The sequence below is a fragment of the Ptychodera flava genome, chromosome 4 (genome assembly GCF_041260155.1).
Source record: "Ptychodera flava strain L36383 chromosome 4, AS_Pfla_20210202, whole genome shotgun sequence".
In the NCBI taxonomy this organism is placed as follows: Eukaryota; Metazoa; Hemichordata; class Enteropneusta; family Ptychoderidae; genus Ptychodera; species Ptychodera flava.
Window position 1 is genome coordinate 9,995,356 of NC_091931.1, and position 19,584 is coordinate 10,014,939.

General features: G+C 37.3%; 2 protein-coding genes across 2 annotated transcripts in view; one reads left to right on the forward strand and one right to left on the reverse strand.

The window, feature by feature from the left end:
* Window positions 1-4,019: 4,019 nt before the first annotated feature.
* The window catches only part of LOC139130859 (sulfotransferase 1C4-like), a 29,233-nt gene continuing 13,668 nt past the window's right edge, over window positions 4,020-19,584 (reverse strand). The window contains exons 2-7 of the mRNA XM_070696656.1: window positions 9,174-9,335; window positions 8,318-8,535; window positions 7,403-7,529; window positions 6,932-7,026; window positions 6,307-6,487; window positions 4,020-6,166 (exon numbers count right to left, since the gene is read on the reverse strand). Of these exons, the coding sequence (XP_070552757.1) occupies window positions 6,054-6,166; window positions 6,307-6,487; window positions 6,932-7,026; window positions 7,403-7,529; window positions 8,318-8,535; window positions 9,174-9,279 (840 nt within the window). The 5' untranslated portion in view covers window positions 9,280-9,335 and the 3' untranslated portion in view covers window positions 4,020-6,053. The remainder of the gene's footprint in view (window positions 6,167-6,306; window positions 6,488-6,931; window positions 7,027-7,402; window positions 7,530-8,317; window positions 8,536-9,173; window positions 9,336-19,584) is intronic.
* Window positions 16,343-19,584, forward strand: part of LOC139130594 (adhesion G protein-coupled receptor L4-like) — a 52,993-nt gene continuing 49,751 nt past the window's right edge. The window contains exons 1-3 of the mRNA XM_070696342.1: window positions 16,343-16,445; window positions 17,084-17,289; window positions 17,969-18,122. Coding sequence (XP_070552443.1) covers window positions 16,343-16,445; window positions 17,084-17,289; window positions 17,969-18,122 — 463 coding nt within the window. The remainder of the gene's footprint in view (window positions 16,446-17,083; window positions 17,290-17,968; window positions 18,123-19,584) is intronic.

Below are 19,584 nucleotides of genomic sequence, written 5' to 3' on the forward strand. Positions count from 1 at the left end.
CTCGCAGCAAGAGACAATTTGCTCTCCTGACGTCGGGCAAATTGTCTAAATTATCAAATACACTTACATAAAAGCTTAGTCTAAATTATCAAATACACTTACATAAAAGCTTAGTCGAATCTGCCCATGAACATTTTCATTTACCATTTTGGCTCTAGTCGACTTCAGAGATCACTTGAGAGCATATTGAGCAAATTGTTACATACGATATGGTAACTTTACTCTCCGGGCGAACCCTTTAACTTTAATGGGAGGCCTTGACATGTACGCGGGTCTCAGAAGAGACATCCAAGCCTTTCCAGTACGGCAATTCCATTTTAATTTGTGGGTCTTTTACTAGAATGCAACATGCAAAAACTCAATATTGTCGATCTCATATATACCGTTTCTGACGAACTTATTCTGACTTTTCTCTGCTTTCACCATATTTGCCAAGACCTTTTTTGGAACGTTTTGTTTTTACATGTTTTGAAATATGTATTCAACTGTTATTTCGCTGGTGTATTCTGAACTGAGTTTCTTGCCAAGAAACTCACTGTCGGCGACTGATCATTTATGTTGCCTCTAAAGTCTTGCTGACAGTCAGAGAAAATAGTGTCGAGCTTGTATGTGTTCTCATTCCGTTCCGTCGTTCACTTTCATCGAGCTATTCCACACGGTTCGATATATATAAGGATGTCTAGCTCTAGTACTTTATTCTGAACTATACACGTACCTGTTAAATACTGAGAACATTCACTTAAATGACATTGTTCAATACGCTAAGAATTCATCAATATCAATCATACAGTTTTCCATTGCCATCCTTTAAACTCGAGATAGAATTCTGAAATTTCTGATTTCGGAGAGTAAAAAAAGAAAAGACGATAATGTGATGTGCTACGATATGTCACACGCAGACCTTTCATGATTTCTGAATATACTTTAATACACGGTCCCAGATGCATTCTGACCTATGTAACCATTTGCAGTGATAGATATGAGTCCGACTAACAATCACGGTCACAGGGATAAACTAATCCAAACTGAATGAAAGTGACTTAAAGGGACAAAGTCGGCAATTTTTCATGAATTTTGATTGATGCAAGATACTACTTATATTGTTTGACATGTTGAAAGATACTGAATAAATGGATGACCATGCAAATATTCGACCCCAGTTTTAGATAAATTAAATGAAACCACCGCGAAAATGACCATTAATTCATTTTCGCGATGGTTTCATGTATCGTGTCTAAAACCAGGGTCGAATATATGCATGGTCACCCATTTATTCAGTATCTTTCAACATGTCAAACAATATAAGTAGTATCTCGTATCAAACGAAATTCATGAAAAATGGCCGACTTTGTCCCTTTAATCTCTGTGTCTTGACCCCTTTGAAGCGTGAACCTCGGCCGGCGATACATCGTGTAGTGCCTTCATATCACCTGGCTCAACTTCCATTACGCTAAATCACACGGTATATTCCTCAGAAGCTTCCTTGGAAACTGCCAGCCAATCACTGTAACTTGTCAAGAAAATCCTGCCGCATGCCTGAAGTTAGCCAAACTATTAACGACTTTTAAATTTGAAAGGCACTCAGAAATTGGGACCACCAATGGCTTGGAATTAAATTTAGATTTTAGATAAAGATACGTTAATCTTGTAGAGGTTACATAACAAAAAACACAGAATGGAAAAAAGCGGAATATTTGCAGCTGAATATTTCACTCTACATATCATTACAATGGGAATTACATACGATTCTGTATATTTTGTTTGAACAATGTATGAACGTCTCTCTCGCCAGTTACATGTATCATCGACACAATGAATAGTTTGTCCACTTGTTGGGATGGTCTGTTGTTGGTCGCAACGAGCTGCTGTTCTCTCCAATGTGACGTGACCGGAGTCGGGATGGTATTGTCGATCACTTGGTAGCGTGTCGGGACCGGCAAGGCTGGTATTCTGATGTTGAAGGCGTGTTAGGAAAACTGGAGGCATAGAGTACTATCTAAAATGCTACTTTATCCCATTATACACTATGCCACAGTATATAGATTGATAACCAGCTGGATTGTGAAATCTATATTACGGCCAGAATTAATTTCTTTATTTCAGTGTACTACGCGTGTATCACGTATATATATCCTCCGAACTCACTACTGGAATTGGTCGTCACTTATCCACACACTGATACGCCGAAGTTACAGTAGTAGTAGTTCATCGTAGATGTAGTGATAATGTTTGAAGAAATAAAGTTGCCGTCCCAGTGTCAATCACTTGAACTGAAAAGTGACTGTTTCACAAACAAGATTACACAGTAAAGGACAGAGAGACGTGAGCAGGCAACTGACGACCAGGATCAAGGCAAAATATAATAGTATGCAGCCTGGATATGCTGATCATGGTGCGTCATCAATTATACATCAATTGATCGTTTGCAAAAAAATAGGAGAAAAACGATATCCTGCAGATATCATTTCAGTTTGCATGTTAAAAGACTAAAAGCATTACATTTGCCTTGTCGTATGCAAACATCGGTATCATTGTGATAATTGAACTAAAGGCCGATGTAGGATAAGACGAAAGCCATAGTGATGAGCGTATCCTGCATACTATTATACTATTATTTTTTGCCTTGCTGCTGGTCGTCTTTTCTGCGTGTAATCTTTGACCCTGATTCTTTCCAGGTATCGTTTCAAATGACTTGCAAAATATCTGTGTTTGTTTTGTAATTTAACTTTCTCTGGCTTTGCGAATAATTATTAAATGATTGGTAGAAATTTAACGATAGCTACTTAAACACACAAACAAACATTCTAAATTCGTATGACTGTGCGTCGGATACGCTTTAGGGCTTGGTCACTAGTGCACTGTCTAGGAAATTTTTGAAAATATCACTGAAATTCGCGGAAATTTATCTTAATAGTGAGGCGTTCATCTAACGAAAACAGTTAATAACAAGCTCAGGTTGAAACTTCGCAATCCCTACATATGGTTTTAATCAGATTGATTCTGCAAACAATGCATTTGACAAAATTTAAAAAAAACGTAGTCAGAAAATATACATGGTAAAGTTATATTCAACTACATAGAGTGTTTTTTCATGAAAACCTACGCCCAGGAGACGCTACGTAAAGAATTTTCTTCCTCCAGCCTAATGAGTATGTGGTCCTGAGCAGTTCTTTCAGGTGTGCCACTTTTCTGCGCTACACAAGACATAATGGGAATGCTTTCAAAGGCTGATATGATTCTGTCAAAAAGTTACCACAGATTTGGCTATTCATGGTCTTGCTCACGGTTGGTATTTGTCAGAGAGACTCTCTCATAACATAATCAGTACATACTGCACAGAGGGCAGTAGTTTCAGTGCAACAACAACTCAAATATATCATCCTTATACAAGGCATGTACTAAATGGTAGGAAATCTACTGGTACCATTAGGTCTCCCCTATACCTGCAAGTATCACTGGCTATAGACACAGTGGACGCAAACATGAACCCATCCTCCGTTATGAAATTATTGACTTGGCAAAATATGAAATGAATGCTATAAACTTCATCAGCCAAAAGTAAAATATCTGCCAGGCTTTAATTTTATAGAATTCTTTGCAATGTACGGCGGCTGTTTTTTTGGCATTTTTATTCACACGAGCAGAAACCGTGACAATAGAAAGCCATGCTTGTAAACTGGTCTTTGAGCCAGACCTATGATTTATTTTGGGGACGAGAAAGTACGAGTACAAATCATTTGTTCCATGAAAGTTTCAGAGTGTAATATATGTCAGGCTTTTGCGGGTTTGAGTGAATGCTAGAATAATTTGGCACACATTTTAAGATCGTTTCTTTCCATCGCTCTGCATCGTGTCTATGCGGAACGGCGGCAAGTCGGTTGTCTGAAGAGGTTTAGTGGCAGAATAATCGAAAAAGTCTTGAAGGTCTCGGTTCATCCTCGCTGGCGGTGTAAATACTATTGCAATTCAGTGTCTGCCATCGGGAGGTATCTACAGAAAGAGAGTATTGGCTCACAGTCTTCAAATAGAAGTATTTATTTCATATGCGTAAAAGTTACATACTGTCAGGTGTTGTCCTTTCTTCGCCTGTATTCGTAACCATACCCTAGAGCTGTTATTTGCTTACACAATTGAAATGACAAAAACTTATATCATCCCCTGTACAGGTGGATATTATAGTGATCAGAAACCCTTATCATTTTAAGGCTTAACTTGTTAACTTATTGGTGACTTAGCGAAAAGTAAAAAGTGTAATAGCGAAAGGTTACAAGTAAATTACCTTTTGATAATATGATATATTGGTCATATGTCAAAATGAATTGCCTCTGTAACACGACATCAGGATCAATAAATGTGAAATCCGTAACTGCTAACAAGAGCTAAGCGTTCATAGTAGTATGGGGCGGGTTTTTTGTTTGTTTGTTTGTTTGTTTGTTTTTATTATATTTATTTAATTTTTTTTGCTGAAATACAGCGGAAAAATCTTAACATGCAGAAAAACCCCATTTGTCGAAACTAATTTGGCTCCTACTTGGTTCAAATCATTTAATTAGTTACATTTAAACAGTACTTTGCCAAATATGTATGTCTATGTATACATCATAGACAACGAGACTTTGTTCCTGCATAGATAGAGGAGCGGAAGACCTAATGTCCGTGATTCATGAGATGAAATCCCTAGTGTACCGGTCATTCTTGCGTTACACTTACCTAGTAATTGAATCGGCTAGAGAATAATCCATTCATTCAATATTGGAAAGAGGGAAACATAATGTATTTTTGCAAGCATGAAAAAGGGTAAAGAAAATTTGCTTTCAGATAAAAATTAGCTTCTTTGTTTGAACATATTTATGTTGAGGCAATGGTTCGCAGTGATTAAGAAAAAATTCAGCCACGCCCTCATAGTGTTACTACTAAAGATACAAGTGTTCATACGGTAATATAATTGCAAAACAACTCTGAAGGTGATTGGGGCTACAATATACTTATCTCAATTAATGATGGTATATTCATAAAGTTATTTATAATAATTATTATCCAACGCCGAAAACAACAGATATCGATATTATCCGAATTACCTATCCTTAAAGGTTTAGCGTCTTTATGGATGTTCTGACAACTCGGGGACCTATATATGTATTGACCAGTTGCATATTAACAAATAACTTGCATTCGGGTGTTTTAATTCGCTTTTTCTCATCAACCATTTGTTGTGTGTCAGTGTTCTCGATTAATTTATTTACTTCGTAATTTATGAAGTATATGACAGATAAATGCAGGTAAGATCATCTTACAACGATAATCATATCATTCTGAATAGATCATCGTCGTCGATGATGCAATGTATTTATCTGGTTAACCCATTAATTGATTCCCAAGGACAGAAAACATGACATCACGGAGATATTGCTTGCCAGCTTTGCTAAGCAGGGGAAGGGATGATGGCAGAAAGCTGAACAGAAATTGCGTGTTGTGTATCTTGTCACTTACAGGGGCAGGTTTTTATCAACTTTGTGTCTGAGCTAATCGACTAACTAGTACACTATTTTCAAAGAAGAACAAATGATTAAAATCATATAAACAGTCAATTCTACTGACCATTAAAAATGCAAGAGCCAAGGATTGAATATCGCCACTTTAACGTTACATGAAAAAAAAACAATGAAAGATGTCCCTATCCTCGCAGGCTAAGGCCATTTTACACCATAATTGAATCACTAATGTCCTTGTGTGCCAAAATCAAATTTGACTCTGAAAGCATTCAAATCATGTTTAACTAAGGTAAAAGCTATCTATAGAGCATTAGACACCAAAATTCAGCGATAGAGTAAGCGTGACTTGAGCATGAAACTGAACAACTTCAGTACGATCTTTTGGCATATTTTAGCTAAAAATCATTGGGTAAAGAAATTTTAGCCACTTATTGCATGGCAAGTGAATAGCATGGGAAGACGTTGGAATGTTTCTTCTTTGGTTTTCGAAATTGTACATATGTCCAAGAAGAGACACTCGGCCAATTCCAATCCATTATCTCTCTACGAATTTTGGACATTTTACTGGAATTCAACTTGGATTTTGCTGTCTCCAATCCATTCAGGGTACACCCTCTGGTCAAAGTCGTCGTTCTGCGCGACAGTGAAGTATTCTTTCCAGCCAGAGACTTTTCCTATAAAACAAAATGCAAAGATTGTAGATAAATTATACTTGCGACAGATGAAATAAAGACGGTATCATAATCTAAGAGCGCAATGTGGTACCGTAATGTAAGAAGTGAAATAAACATACAGAACATTGTTTTTGCCTTACCTTGTCTGACGAATGGACTCTGACTATGATCGGCCTTGAAAACATTTTCTATCATCTTCTTGTGGAGGTTTTGTTTTTTCATGTTTTGAAACGTACATTCTTCTGTTATTCCGCTGATGCTTTCATCACTCAGTTTCTTGCCAAGAAAATCTGCGACCAATTTTACATTTCGTCTGAGATCCTAGAGATAAGTGGAAAAGATGAGCGAAGAGACCGTTTGGAAATCAAAGTTCTTCCAATGTATGGAACGTGTTATGACGCCGATGATGTCATGAATATTGAATGAAGATGTATTTCCCATATATGGCCAAAACAAGTTTTTCAGAATGCCAGGAAGGGTAATATAAATGTAAATAGCAAAAACTGAAATTTTCTTTCGCTTGTGGAGAAATCTGTCCACCAGAACCAGAAACTTGTGTATTGTTAACAATAATGTTAACCACTGTGTTGACTTTTCAACACTATTCGATGGATAAGCTCATTATCTAGAACGAGTCATCACCGTTGTAGATAATCCTCTCCACCGAGAAATGACCACTTGGACTAGAATAGGTTTTCAGAACCGCCTCAAAGGGGTATGGTGCTATAATAGAACAAAAGTCGAGCTAGTACATCCTATACTAACCTTCTTCATATCCTCGTAAGTGAGAAACAGCACGTTTTTCTGCTCTCGCCTGTTCCACCAGTAGATGACGTGACTACCCCAGCTTCCATACGGAACTAACAGTAGCAACGAGGAAAAATTTAAAATACATAATTTCCATTACTGTCTATACTTCTGTTTACTTGTTTAATATTTGTTCCATAGATAAGTCTATCTCACAAATTATTGACATGCACCAAACAGACAGTTTTTATTCATGAGTATGTTTCATTTTGATATTTCAGGCTTTCGATGCAAACTGAGAGAGAGTTGTACTGGTCGTTATTACGCGAATAACCTTACCCCTGCACCTTTTGGTAACTCAGAGACAGCTATTGCTTAATTTATTAGCAGCAAGGGACAAGGGGAACCTGGTACCCGGGTCCATCACTGACGCCATAAATTAGGCGAGAAATTGTCGATGAAGTTCGTTTGGAGGGATCTCAAACATACCTTCTCCTTTAATGAAATCTTCATAAAACTGGGACCATTCTGGATAGTCTTTTATGAAAGGATCCACTTTATGATGATGAAAGAAGGAAACAGCAACGTCCTTTGGATTTCGTGACACATAAATGACCTGAGCGTATAGATCGAGATGGATAACAGTGTAAAAATCGAAGACACAGATGTGCAAACAACTAATATATGACAGTGTCCTTTGTCCTGTTTGCTTGAATGAGGACGCATTTCGCAGTCTCCAAGCGCCCTAGCCATCTAGGCCTGGAAAAAAACTTACGATACACTGACGATTTCTTTTTGGATGATAAAGGTATTTTATCACGCAATATAAACTTGTCGCTGATAACACAGTTTTGTGAAGCTCTTTTAGTAAGGGAAAGTACTGTTCAGTACCTATACTACTAAGGCTAACTGCTTGACACTCTCAAGCAATAATTTACCATGATAATATCCCCCTCTCAGTCAAAATGGGGATATCAATGTACTGCACACGCAGGGTTTTTCTCAATAAGACAGAATGTAAATATGGTTATTGATCAACAATCAGATACCAACGGATCTCCATGTAGTCATCTAATAGAAACTGCGATGGTTTTTCATTTCATTCGATAGTTCATTGCGTACCGTTCAGCTAGTATATTTCGCTTGCTGTTTTGTGTTATCAGTGGCCCTTTAAGTAAAGTATTCTGTATGTCAAAACAGCACACAATATGTTTTGTTGTGGTCATTTATATCTTTACCCATTGGATGATGCAATGATGTTGATCATTATTTAAGATGCCTTACACCAATTTTGATAAATAGTGATCTTCCTAAAACAACCTTATGTATTTGTATCAGTAAAGGTCTGAGGCTGCAAGTTCAATGTCGACTAGCGTCTGCATGCTACCGCGTATTTAATCCTACCTTCACATTTTTCTGCAGCAGTTGGGACGGTAGACACTCTCCCGGTAGATGGGTCACAAAAATACGCGGAGAAGTCTTGTCAGCGAACTCCTCGTCAACTGGTTTGCGACCAGGAAGGGAAAATTCTGGATAGAAAAGGAGACTATTTTCTGCCACTACATACTCCCTATTGCCGGCCTGTTGAATGCGATTAATTATTTCCGCTGTCCATGTTGTTCCTTGAAAAGGAGAGAACGTTTGAACAGAAGGCTTAATGCTTGTATGATATTGTATTAAATACGTCATTTGTGAATTCATCAGGATTTAAAGAGTACACAGGTTATTGAATTTAATCAAAGTCGACGACAACAGTTGCAACTGAACCCTGAAGGCATTATTTCAAAATCACATTCCGAATTCACCGCAAAATGATAAAAAGGCCGACAGATTTGCGATGAAATAATTGTGAAGGCAGTCTAGTCTGATCGACAGGCTAAAAATAATCTATGCCATACACATGCGCGCTCACCACGGTGAAAGTACGTATAAAGTAGAAAGACGACAAGAAGGATGTTCACCGACAGTCCTTGAAGAATATCACAGTGTGGTAGGAGTTGATATGCATTGCGGTAACAAAAAAGTAATATATTTTGGAATGTTTTGAGCAAATATTCAGAGTAGGCAAACACAGGAACACCTTTCACAAGATGACGTCATGGAAATGTTGCATCCTATTTACCGGTACTGAATTTCAAACACAAGGACACTCTTCACAACTTTCTCGTTCTGCAAAGAGTAGCTTTTTCATTATTGCTTTTGAAAACACGTGTAGTTACATTTCTAAAAGACACGGTGATATATTTTGTTCTTTCCATACCTGCTTTAGGATACGTTATCAACCAAATGTCGTCATCCCTGACGTCAAAGGTCTTCAGAGCTTCCAGAGTATCGGAATTTATTACCTTGTGTAGGCTGGCGTCCATGTTAATCGATGTATTGCTGTATTTTCCCTATATCAAATCACTAACGATAGCAATATCTGCAAAAAAAACGTACGAGTAATCATATAGCCGTATTCACGGACGAATTATCTTGACTCTCGGCAAGTGTTTTTATGCCTTTCGATGTTTTTTACATTATCCCCTAGGCGCCAAAAAAACCTCTATGACATCATTGTTGCAGGTCGTGAAGAGTAATACCAAAACAATCATTTTCCATTTTATCGTATTCGAGAAATAGTGAGAACATTATACGTATATAGTGACTCAAGCGTTTACCTTATAACACGAACACTCCCATCAAATATTGTACTTAAATGGATTTTACGGTTGGCAGGGCTCCATGACATTTTGTTTAAATGGTGTCTGACTGTTTAATCGTTACCATTAGTAATAATCATACAATGCCTGGTGTATTTGTACACATTGTCATGTTTCTATAATTTGTACCGGTTACTGTAAATCTTCATTCTAGTAATTCGCCAAATTTCAACATTTCGCTACTTGGGCTTGAATTCCCACGATTTACCGGAGGTGTAATTCTTCAAAATTGGCGGCAAATTTACATTTTCAAGTCTCTATTGTTTAAATTCAATGGCAGCGCATTCCAGCATCAGCGTGTCTCGTAAATTCCTATGATTATGCATGAAATGTCTCACGCAAGGTGGACAATAGAAAGACATGTAGTCGAACTTTTATCAGAACTGTAGCTGTTAAGTATAGCTTTTCATATTTTCACAGCTTGGATTTAAAACAATGGTGTTTTGACATGATTTTATGCATACTACGTATTAATCATTGTGAAACTAGCGTTGGCAAGTTTTCTTGTCGACAAAGTATTGTAAATTTGAAAGTTAGACTTTGGGGCCTTGGAGTGAGCATATCTCCAGGCTGTCGGAGCTAAGAGTTGCCCCAGGCAGCCATCAGGCTGACCTGGGGAAATAAAGTTTCGAGCGCAACGTTAATTCCTGTGTCACCCGATCTATGTATTTACTCCATCTACGCGTACTGTGGTCCGAAGTTCCCCTTAATCCTGATTCGGAAAAGCATGAACACTTTCTTGCAATCATTACTATTTGATAACATGATAAGAATCTGTTCAACCACAGTCGCTATACACAAAGAGGGAACTGTGCTTCAACATCACCGGAAAAAAATATCGTCTGACAGCTCAAACTACCTGTAAAAGTCTGCCTTGTGCTACTTTGTCTGACTACCTAGATCTGATACTCGAAGATGGCTTTTCAACTTAAAGTTCCAAGACAAGAAGTTGACCTTTTTAATCTAACAATTCTCTGGTGGTTAATAAGCTCAGAACTCCAAGAAAGTATACATTTTCTGAAAGCCTAGATATAAAATTTAGATCCCAATAAGGCTGTGGGCAATGACAAGTTATCTCCCCGTCTTCTTCTGGAATGTGCCAGAGAGTTATCCCCTTCTCTGCGTGACCTTTTTAACATGTCATTGAATGCGGGAAAGCTACCATCACAGTGGAAACATGCTAATGTTATTCCTGTGTATAAGAAAGGTCTGAGGGAAGACGTTTGTAATTATAGACCTGTTTCCTTGTTGAGCTCAGCCAGCAAAGTGATGGAAAGGTGTATATTCAATAGAGTTTATCCAATCATATCTGAAAAGATATATAGTTTACAACAACAGAACATGGTTTCTGCAAGGGGAAGTCATGTAGTACCCAACTTGTACAAATTGTTCATGACATCGGAGAAGTCTTAGATAAAGGAGGACAGGTGGATATGCTTTATCTGGACTTCTAAAAGGCATTTGACAAAGTACCTCATGACAAATTAATAAATAAGTTGCATTCTTTGGTTTTAATGGTATGCTGCATAATTGGTTCTCTAATTATTTGTCACATCGAAGACAGAGAGCGGTAGTTGAAGGTGAATGCTCAGATTGGTTGCCTGTTCCTTCAGGAGTTCCCAAGGGATCCATTTGGGTCCTTTTTATTTTGATTATATGTCAATGATATGCCCGTCTGTGTATCTCCTACGACTACCTTAGCTCTCTTTGCTGATGACTCCAAGTGTTTTCGTGTGATAAAAAATTCACAAGATTGTGAAGCTTTACAGAGAGATATTCATTCTCTTTATAGCTGGAGTGTCAAATGGGGTATGACTTTTAATACAGGAAAGTGCAATGTCCTCCACTGTACACGATGTAAAAATTTTCTGAATTTTGATTATATCATGAATGGTAATGACTTAGCATCAGTTAAAAAATACTGTGATTTAGGTGTTGATCTCACTTTCGACTTGAATTGGAATACTCACATTGATCGTATTTGCATGAAATCTCATAGATTGCTTGACATGATCAAGCGCACTTGTGGCTACAAATGTGACTCTAAAACACTTAAAGCTCTTTACTGTTCACTAATGCGTAGTCATCTGGAGTACGGAAGTGTCGTTTGGGCAGCCCAGTCTAAGCGCAATTAGTAAAAATTGAAAACATCCAAAGAGCAGCAACAAGGTATATTCTTAATTATCCAACTGACATTGATTATAAACAAAGATTAGTTGCTGTAAACCTTTTACCGTGTCATTTCGCAGGGAGATTCTTGATCTGATTTTCTTTTATAAATGCACTACTGGGAAATACTCTTTAAATGTTCATAAGTATGTCAAAACTCACTCATCTAAAATTAATACACGTTCTAGTGCTGATACAAATGCACCGGATAGAAACCATTGTAAAACTGTCACTTTCCAACACCTTCTCTTTAATAGAATTGTCATTCTCTGGAACAATTTACCGGCGACAATTAGAACCACTGCTTCACTTTGTACATTTAGAGTAACATTGACGAAACGGTATTGGGATAAATTTTATAACTGTTTTGATCCAGACAACACTTGTACGTGGATTTCTCGTTGTCTGTGTAGCAGGTGTAGGACCTATGTAGATTTTATTTGATTTGTTTTAGACTTTCTTCATTTTTTATCTCCTGTATGTTATTGTTGTTTGCTTTTTTCATTTGTACATATTTCATTTCATTAGGGTGACTGGCTTTGTATAGGTGGTTCGCACCTGTTTCAGTCATCCTATCCTATGTCGGTACACGTATCGTGTCGCTGTGGATGAATATTATAAATAAAAAATAAATAAAATAAAATAAAATAAGGAAATATTTTGTTAACCACAGTGTCACCATTGTTTACATAACTATCACGTGACAGGTAATTTTCAAAATCGGTTTTCCCTCTGTTTTGTCTCAATACTTCAAAACATCTGACTCAAACTTGCTGGAATGCAAGCTGTCACAACGCTCTTCCAAAGCGTGTCTCGGATTTTTTATATTTTGCGTAGTTTTTGGAGCAAAATTTTAAAGAAATGAAGTATGGTAAAATTAAACCGCTCTGGAAATTTTCTTGGCATCAAAACTGTTTAAGAAGGTTAAAAATTCTGAGACACTTTTGGGAAGATCCTTAGGACAGTTTGCACTCACACAAATTTCAGCCACATATCTCAAAGCATTAAAAACAAAACATAGGGAAAACCGATTTTGAAAGGTCATGCAAATTACCTGTCACGTAATAGGTATGTAAATAATGGTGACACTATGGTAACGAAATGTTCCCCTATATCTAGGCTTTCCGAAAAATATAATGAGCTGTGGTTCTGAACTTATTAAACACTAGAGAATTGTTAGTTTAAAAAGATCAATTTCTTGTCATGGAACCTTAATATGTAAGTTTGGGTAAGATTAATACAAAGTCATTTGCCAGATTATTGTTTCAATAATGCCTCTCTCTTTTGTTCGTATTTCGAAAAACTAAAGCGTAGAGCAGTGTAAGAGTAGCACAATAATAGCGGATGATCAAGAGACGTTCACTGCTCATCTTTGTGTCGGGATTGTTTTGACAATATTATGATTAGAGTGGCAAAAGGGAAACCAAAGCTGCTTGCTGGCAATGACGTGGAGAATTGAATAGAGTGAGAATTTGAGAAACCTAAAACACCCCCAGCATAATGATGCTTTTTGCGATTGATTTCACTGTTTTGACACAATCACAGTTGTGTCTGTCCCCATCGCATCCCGTCGCATGTTTGGATTATTCCATTATTTTAATATGATTTTGTTTTCTTAAAGTAGTATGCACCTCGAGAGTGAAAGACTGAGACTTTTGCTCAAACTTTCCCCAAAAATTACTTCAACTATTCTCTTTCAAAATAAAGAATAAAAATCGGAAGTCACCATGCAAATTTGGGTACTAGAGACACGAACTGCCCAAGATTTACTGATATTTGAAATTCAGGGCCGCCATCCTTGTGTAAACTCAATGGAGAAAAATAAAAATTCCGATTTTTGGAAAAACTAAGACAGTGGAAAGTTTTCTTACACCAAGAGCTTTAAAATGAACTCCTACTAGTGGTAGATCCGAAAAGAATTGAAAAAGAGAGTCCGATTACCTGTCCCCGAGGCGCATTCTACCTTAAAGGAACATGGTAGCATTTCAAGATGATATTGAATAGAGTCAGACACCATTGAGTGATATGGCTTCTGTCCCTATAGCAACGGAACAAGCGTCGCCACATTGCTTTCTGCAGGTGCATCGTTCACACGAATCAGACTATAGTTTGACCATTTCCGGATAATGTCATTACAGTCATTTCAATAATAAACGAGTTTGAAAATTACTCTAATACTTGGTGAAATTTTCAATGCTGGGCGGTGATGTAAAGAACGCTGTATTGTGAACATTTGGCATTTGGTATGCACGCCCCTTATCTGTACATTGGAACGTAACAATGTTTTGGAGTTTGGATATAAAGTAGTGTGGTAAGTAATATGACGTACAATATTTCATGCTTTCGGAAGTACTCTTGATTTGTTATGCTTAATTAACAAGGAAAATACGAAACGGCAGATGTATTTATCCAAAGACATTAATTTGTACCTAATGTTTAGTAAATTGATTAACGGTTGAAAAGTAAACTAGGACGGTCACATATAAAAGTATGGATTTTTATTTCAAAATATCTCAGACTTTCTTCTGAGATGTCGTCATCTAATTATTCATCTCTTAATATCAAATAGATTTTGGCTTTCGTCAGCCCGCTGGGCCAACTCGATGAATAAAAATCATTTCACATATGTGTCATAGTTAGGGACAAAGATCATATGTTTCAAAGTGTCTTATCTAAATGTGAAATGAAGTCGGTCAGATTGGCCAATGTCGCAACATGTTTATTTCCATCAGTCGCAACACCGTCAACATGATCGTGTTACTATTGCGATTGATGGAAAAGAGAAACGTGTTGACTTCTTCTCCCTTGGAGATTAATAACTTGTTTGGCTTGCTTAGAGGTACTCTGATCCTCCTTCAAAGTATCAACTTCGCGACAACGTTAAGATCGATCCAACTACATAGTTTTTATTTCAAGCTAGACAAGCTTATAGACGCCATCGCCCGAGATACAGCTTCTCCCTTGTCTCTACGTGTGTTTTAATAAAAGGTGTAGATCTAGATCGCAGTTCGTCGTCGTCTTGTCTCGTATTGTCGAATCACTGGATTTTTACACAATATCTCAAATGAATCAAACCACACAACAGATGTGAATTAACGATGAAAGAAATTATCCGTAGTAAATGTCGAAGCAGCTCTCGATAGTGATCACACAAGCTACAATTTACATGTCACAATTAGTTATGCATAACGGACACGTTTCAAAGCTATCACGTGAACTTGAAATTGTTATACCCGTTCATGAAGTATATTCTGTGTGCATTTTCTTTTTTTATATGTTCGTTCGTCAATGTTATCAAAACAATGGCATTTGTAAAACACAATTGGTTATATCATCATGGCACTTATAAAACATCCACGTAAAACACGAGTGGTGTCTACGTGGATGTCGCCGCCAATTAGTTAATCTCTGCTTTGCATGCAAATCGACGTGCAATTGAGATCTTTGTCTTTCAATCAATAGCATTGTATTTGCCGTCGTTTGAATGACCGCTAGGTGCATTAAGGTAGTATGCGCCTCGAAAGTGAAAGACTGAAACTTTTGCTTAAACTTTCCTACACGAAACATTCAACCATTCTCTTACCACTGAAATCTACAATAAAAATTTTTTTGGATCACCGTGAAACTTTTTTGAACTAGCGAAACAAAATACCCAACATTTTGCGATTTTTGACATTCAAAATGGTCGCTATCCCTGCGTTAACTCTATGGGGAAAAATAGAAATTTTGGATTTTCGAAAAACTAAGACGGTGAAAATTTTTCTTTCACCAAGAGCTTTAAAATGAACCTCCACAAGTGGTAGATGAGAAAAGAATTGTAAAAGTTTGAGCGTCCGAATATCTATCCCCGAGGCGCGATGTACCCTACTTTTGGATGCGATATTTCGAAAACCTTGATGGAACAAGTTACCTCCTAACACATGACGAACTCATGAAGTCTTGTTTACCACGGGGCTCAGTACTGACGTCATCAAATATCAACTACTTTACACTAATGACACAAGGTATTTTCCTTTGTGTCGTGCCAAATCAGGTATACTGAGGGCGTCGAGATGACTTTGTCTCGGGGCGTGGTAGCAACTATTACAATTTTCTTCTGTTGGTATACACATAGCGGTACAGAAATTGTCAACACAAACTAACGAAATATTTCACGTCATATGTGATTCATTCAAGGACACAAAGCGCAACAATTGCACGCAAAAAAAAACAGATGTAAACAACTTTTAAAGTGCACAGGAAATTAAAGATATTTAATCGTCTGTCATATGAACATTTCTGTGGGCAATTCTGAGAGAACTTTCGCTCGTTAGGGATTTGAAAAATCGGCCTCTATACTTCCTGCCACCTGGCCAACTTACTGCCGGATGTCACAGTGCAATTGTGTTGTCGAGCATTGTTAGAAATGCACTGATTGATGGGTGGATCAATGAATGAATGAATTAATGAATTAACGAAGAATTACAAATACGGTATCAGAGAGTTACCTGCCTCCACTTTGATAGGTATACTGCACCTTTTTCAGATCAAATTTTCATGATATCGCTTACGTGAAGAAATGGTGTTGACAATTCGAGTCATGAAGTCTCGACGGGCTGATGCGATGAGGGTGTCTTTGCTCTTGGTGGCAGCGATAGTGTCTTGTGTTCTTGAATTTGGAGGTAAGCAGGTGAACAAACCCGATAAAGATGACAATTTTGCCAGCCTAATTTGACGGGGAAGCCATAATAATACCAGAGATGGCTTGCCGTTGACAAGAATAAAACAGTATTACTTGCTGATTTTGAGAACAAATTATCGTAATATACGGCATGAGGTCACTGAAATTCACAATAAATTTACAGTATAGCCATCCAGAAAAACATGTTCTTCTTTACACATAATGGGCGTTAAAGAACCGAAATATTGCGTCATGTTATTTGATATATTGTCCGTACCATTCTCTGACTACTGACACATGTTAATTTTTTCCTCGATTTGTTAAATTCAAAGCTTAGACTGCTCACTTTGTCAAGCAAACCCCAGCATTATTAAATTCACGATGTGTGATTTTTGTTATAAAGGATTTCAAGTCGCGCAGATAGTCGATGTGTAATTGTGAACCGTAAGCTTATAGCCATAATATTATTACAACACGTACGGTTAGCTTGCCACGTTTTGAAGTTAGCTATGTTTCGTCGGTATGTGCATTTTCACGATGGATTTAAATCTTCATGAACTTGAAAGAAAACCAAGCGGCAACGAAACGACTGCCAAATGTAAACAACATATGATGTGGAACACTACCTTTATTTCGCAGATGGGGCTTGCTCGGTCGCTGACGGTGAAGTCAAAGGTTGGACAGGCATTGTCGACAGTCCACTACTACAAGGTCAATATAATTACCCAGCTGACCAAGACTGCAGTTGGACTATCATCGTGTCAAATGGAAGCATAGTTTTGCTGAATTTTATTGATTTTGACTTGGAGCCCGCTTATGACCATGTTTGCTACGATTACGTGGAGGTAAGAATGCCCTTTGACTTTGTTTTTATTGACTAACTTCAGCTGTGAAATATTAGTTAATATCTGTCATCATTGCTTAATCATGTTCTCACTTCTTATAGTTTTTTGCGTAAAATCACGTCGGTCAGTCATAATTTACATGGCTTTTAAGACTTTATATATGGTCAGTCTTTACCGGACCCGTTTTTTATTGCATTCCATCGATAGCTCATCACAGATCACAACAGTTCTGGCAAAAAAAAAGTCATATCGCACTTTCTCGTGGTGTCGTTCCTTTGTTTTCAACATGGCATTCTATTTCTTTCCTTATAATGAACCACGAGAGCAATGTCGACACTAAGTATCAGACGGCAAAAACGGTAGTGTTTCAATGAATATTCATTGCATAGTATACACAGGCGAGTTAAAAATACGGAAACAGCAATAAAATAACAAACTTACATTATGTGAACATTCCAGTCGAGAATTCTAATGGTAAAGTTATTTTACACTCTCAACATTCCGCTAAAAATCTATGACACCTATATTTCATGGCTATCGGTTTTGATTTTTAAATTGCTTGTTCTACCCTTCGTATTGGTCACTTAAATCATTCTGTGAGAGACTTCCTCATCGTTTGTTCAAAGATTACCGTTTTTTGTTTGTTTTCGTTTTTTGTGTTTTTTTTCCAAAAATTTAGCTCTACGACGGTCTGCAAAATCCATCGGACAAAATAGGGCAATATTGTGGAACTAATGCAACCATCAATGTCAGATCGTCGTCAAATATCTTGACCATTGTCTTTCATTCCGACGGCTCGCAGAGCTTCAATGGATTTCAAGCGGAGTATTCAGGTGAGATTGTTCAATTCACAACAGCAGGAAGTGCGCCATCAATGATTAATGTTCTAAGTAGGTCATTGACGGAACGGTTTCCGAGTCAGAGGTTATCTAGCGCTGTCGTTGCTAGGCAGTTACCATAGAAAAGTCTCATTCAAATGAAAAAATATCATTTTTTTTGTTATAAGGGAACGAGCACAATTAACGATAGGGGACTGGAAGAGAAAATATATCGTCATTTTTTTCACTCCCCCCAATGTCAGCCAAATTTTTCAGATCCCCTCTGTTGGCCAAAAATATTTTGAGGCCTCGATATAAACATGTAGGGCCTACCGGTGCCAACTTCTCCCATAACAGTGTTTCCTGTAGTAGCTATTTGTGTGCCTCCGCTTTATACATGTTTAACTATTGATATGAATGTACTTCACTTGAATATAGTGATTAGAAGGGCATTTGTGCACAAAAAGAAAGTTGATTTTTGAATTTCACCAAAAATTGTCATTTCACCATACATGCTTGTCTATGGCGCAAATTATGAATAATTTTTTTTTCAAATACAAAACAAGCTTTATCTGTACAATTATATACAGTGTAGATTAAACAATTGATATTAATGCACTTCGCTAAGATATAGTGACGAGGACATTTGTAAATAAAGAAATTTGATTTTGGAATTTTATATAAAGATGTCAATGCACTATCAGTGGCACGAACTATGAACAATCTGCGTTCCTTAGTGCCTTAATATCATTTAAAACTAGCTATATCTGTTCAGTTGACTTATTTGCCTCAGCGTCTTAGCCCAGCTCACTGGCTGCCAATTTAGTACCTTCATGATAGCAAATTATTGCTATCATTTCTCATTGCTACATTTTGACAGTCAGCATCTCAGTGTTCACAAGCACAAACTGATCATCAGTCACTGAAACGCAGCTGAGCTGTTTGATTTTATAACCGCAGAATACAAGTTTATGGATGTATGTTTTCCGCCCAATTGGCGATAAATGTCGAGCAAATGTGAAGCAAATTCAACATTTAATGTATGTTCGTAGTTCACTATATCTGTATAGCTTTTGAATCACTGCAAGGCTTTTCCAAATAAACTTCGTTTATAGGAAGCTGATTGGGCCACAGTCAGCAGGTTCGGTACAACCGATATTTTAAAATTATGAACATGCACAAGGAATGTTGGGATATGTTGTGCATAGCAACGGCCCGTTGTATGGGTCCCATGCGCACAACCGGAGACAGGACGACTTCCTCCCTTTAAATCAAATAGTGCATAGATCATACATGATATGTATATTAAACAAATGCAAGCTGTCCTAATATGTTCATTAGCTTTTTGTTTTGCTTTTGGTAGATAACAGAAATTATATAATCGCTGTCATAATCGCTGTCATTGAACATTTTTTTGCTCGCTCTGTCTTTCATCCCGTTCCGTACAATATTTACCTATTTCCTTCAAATAATGCAC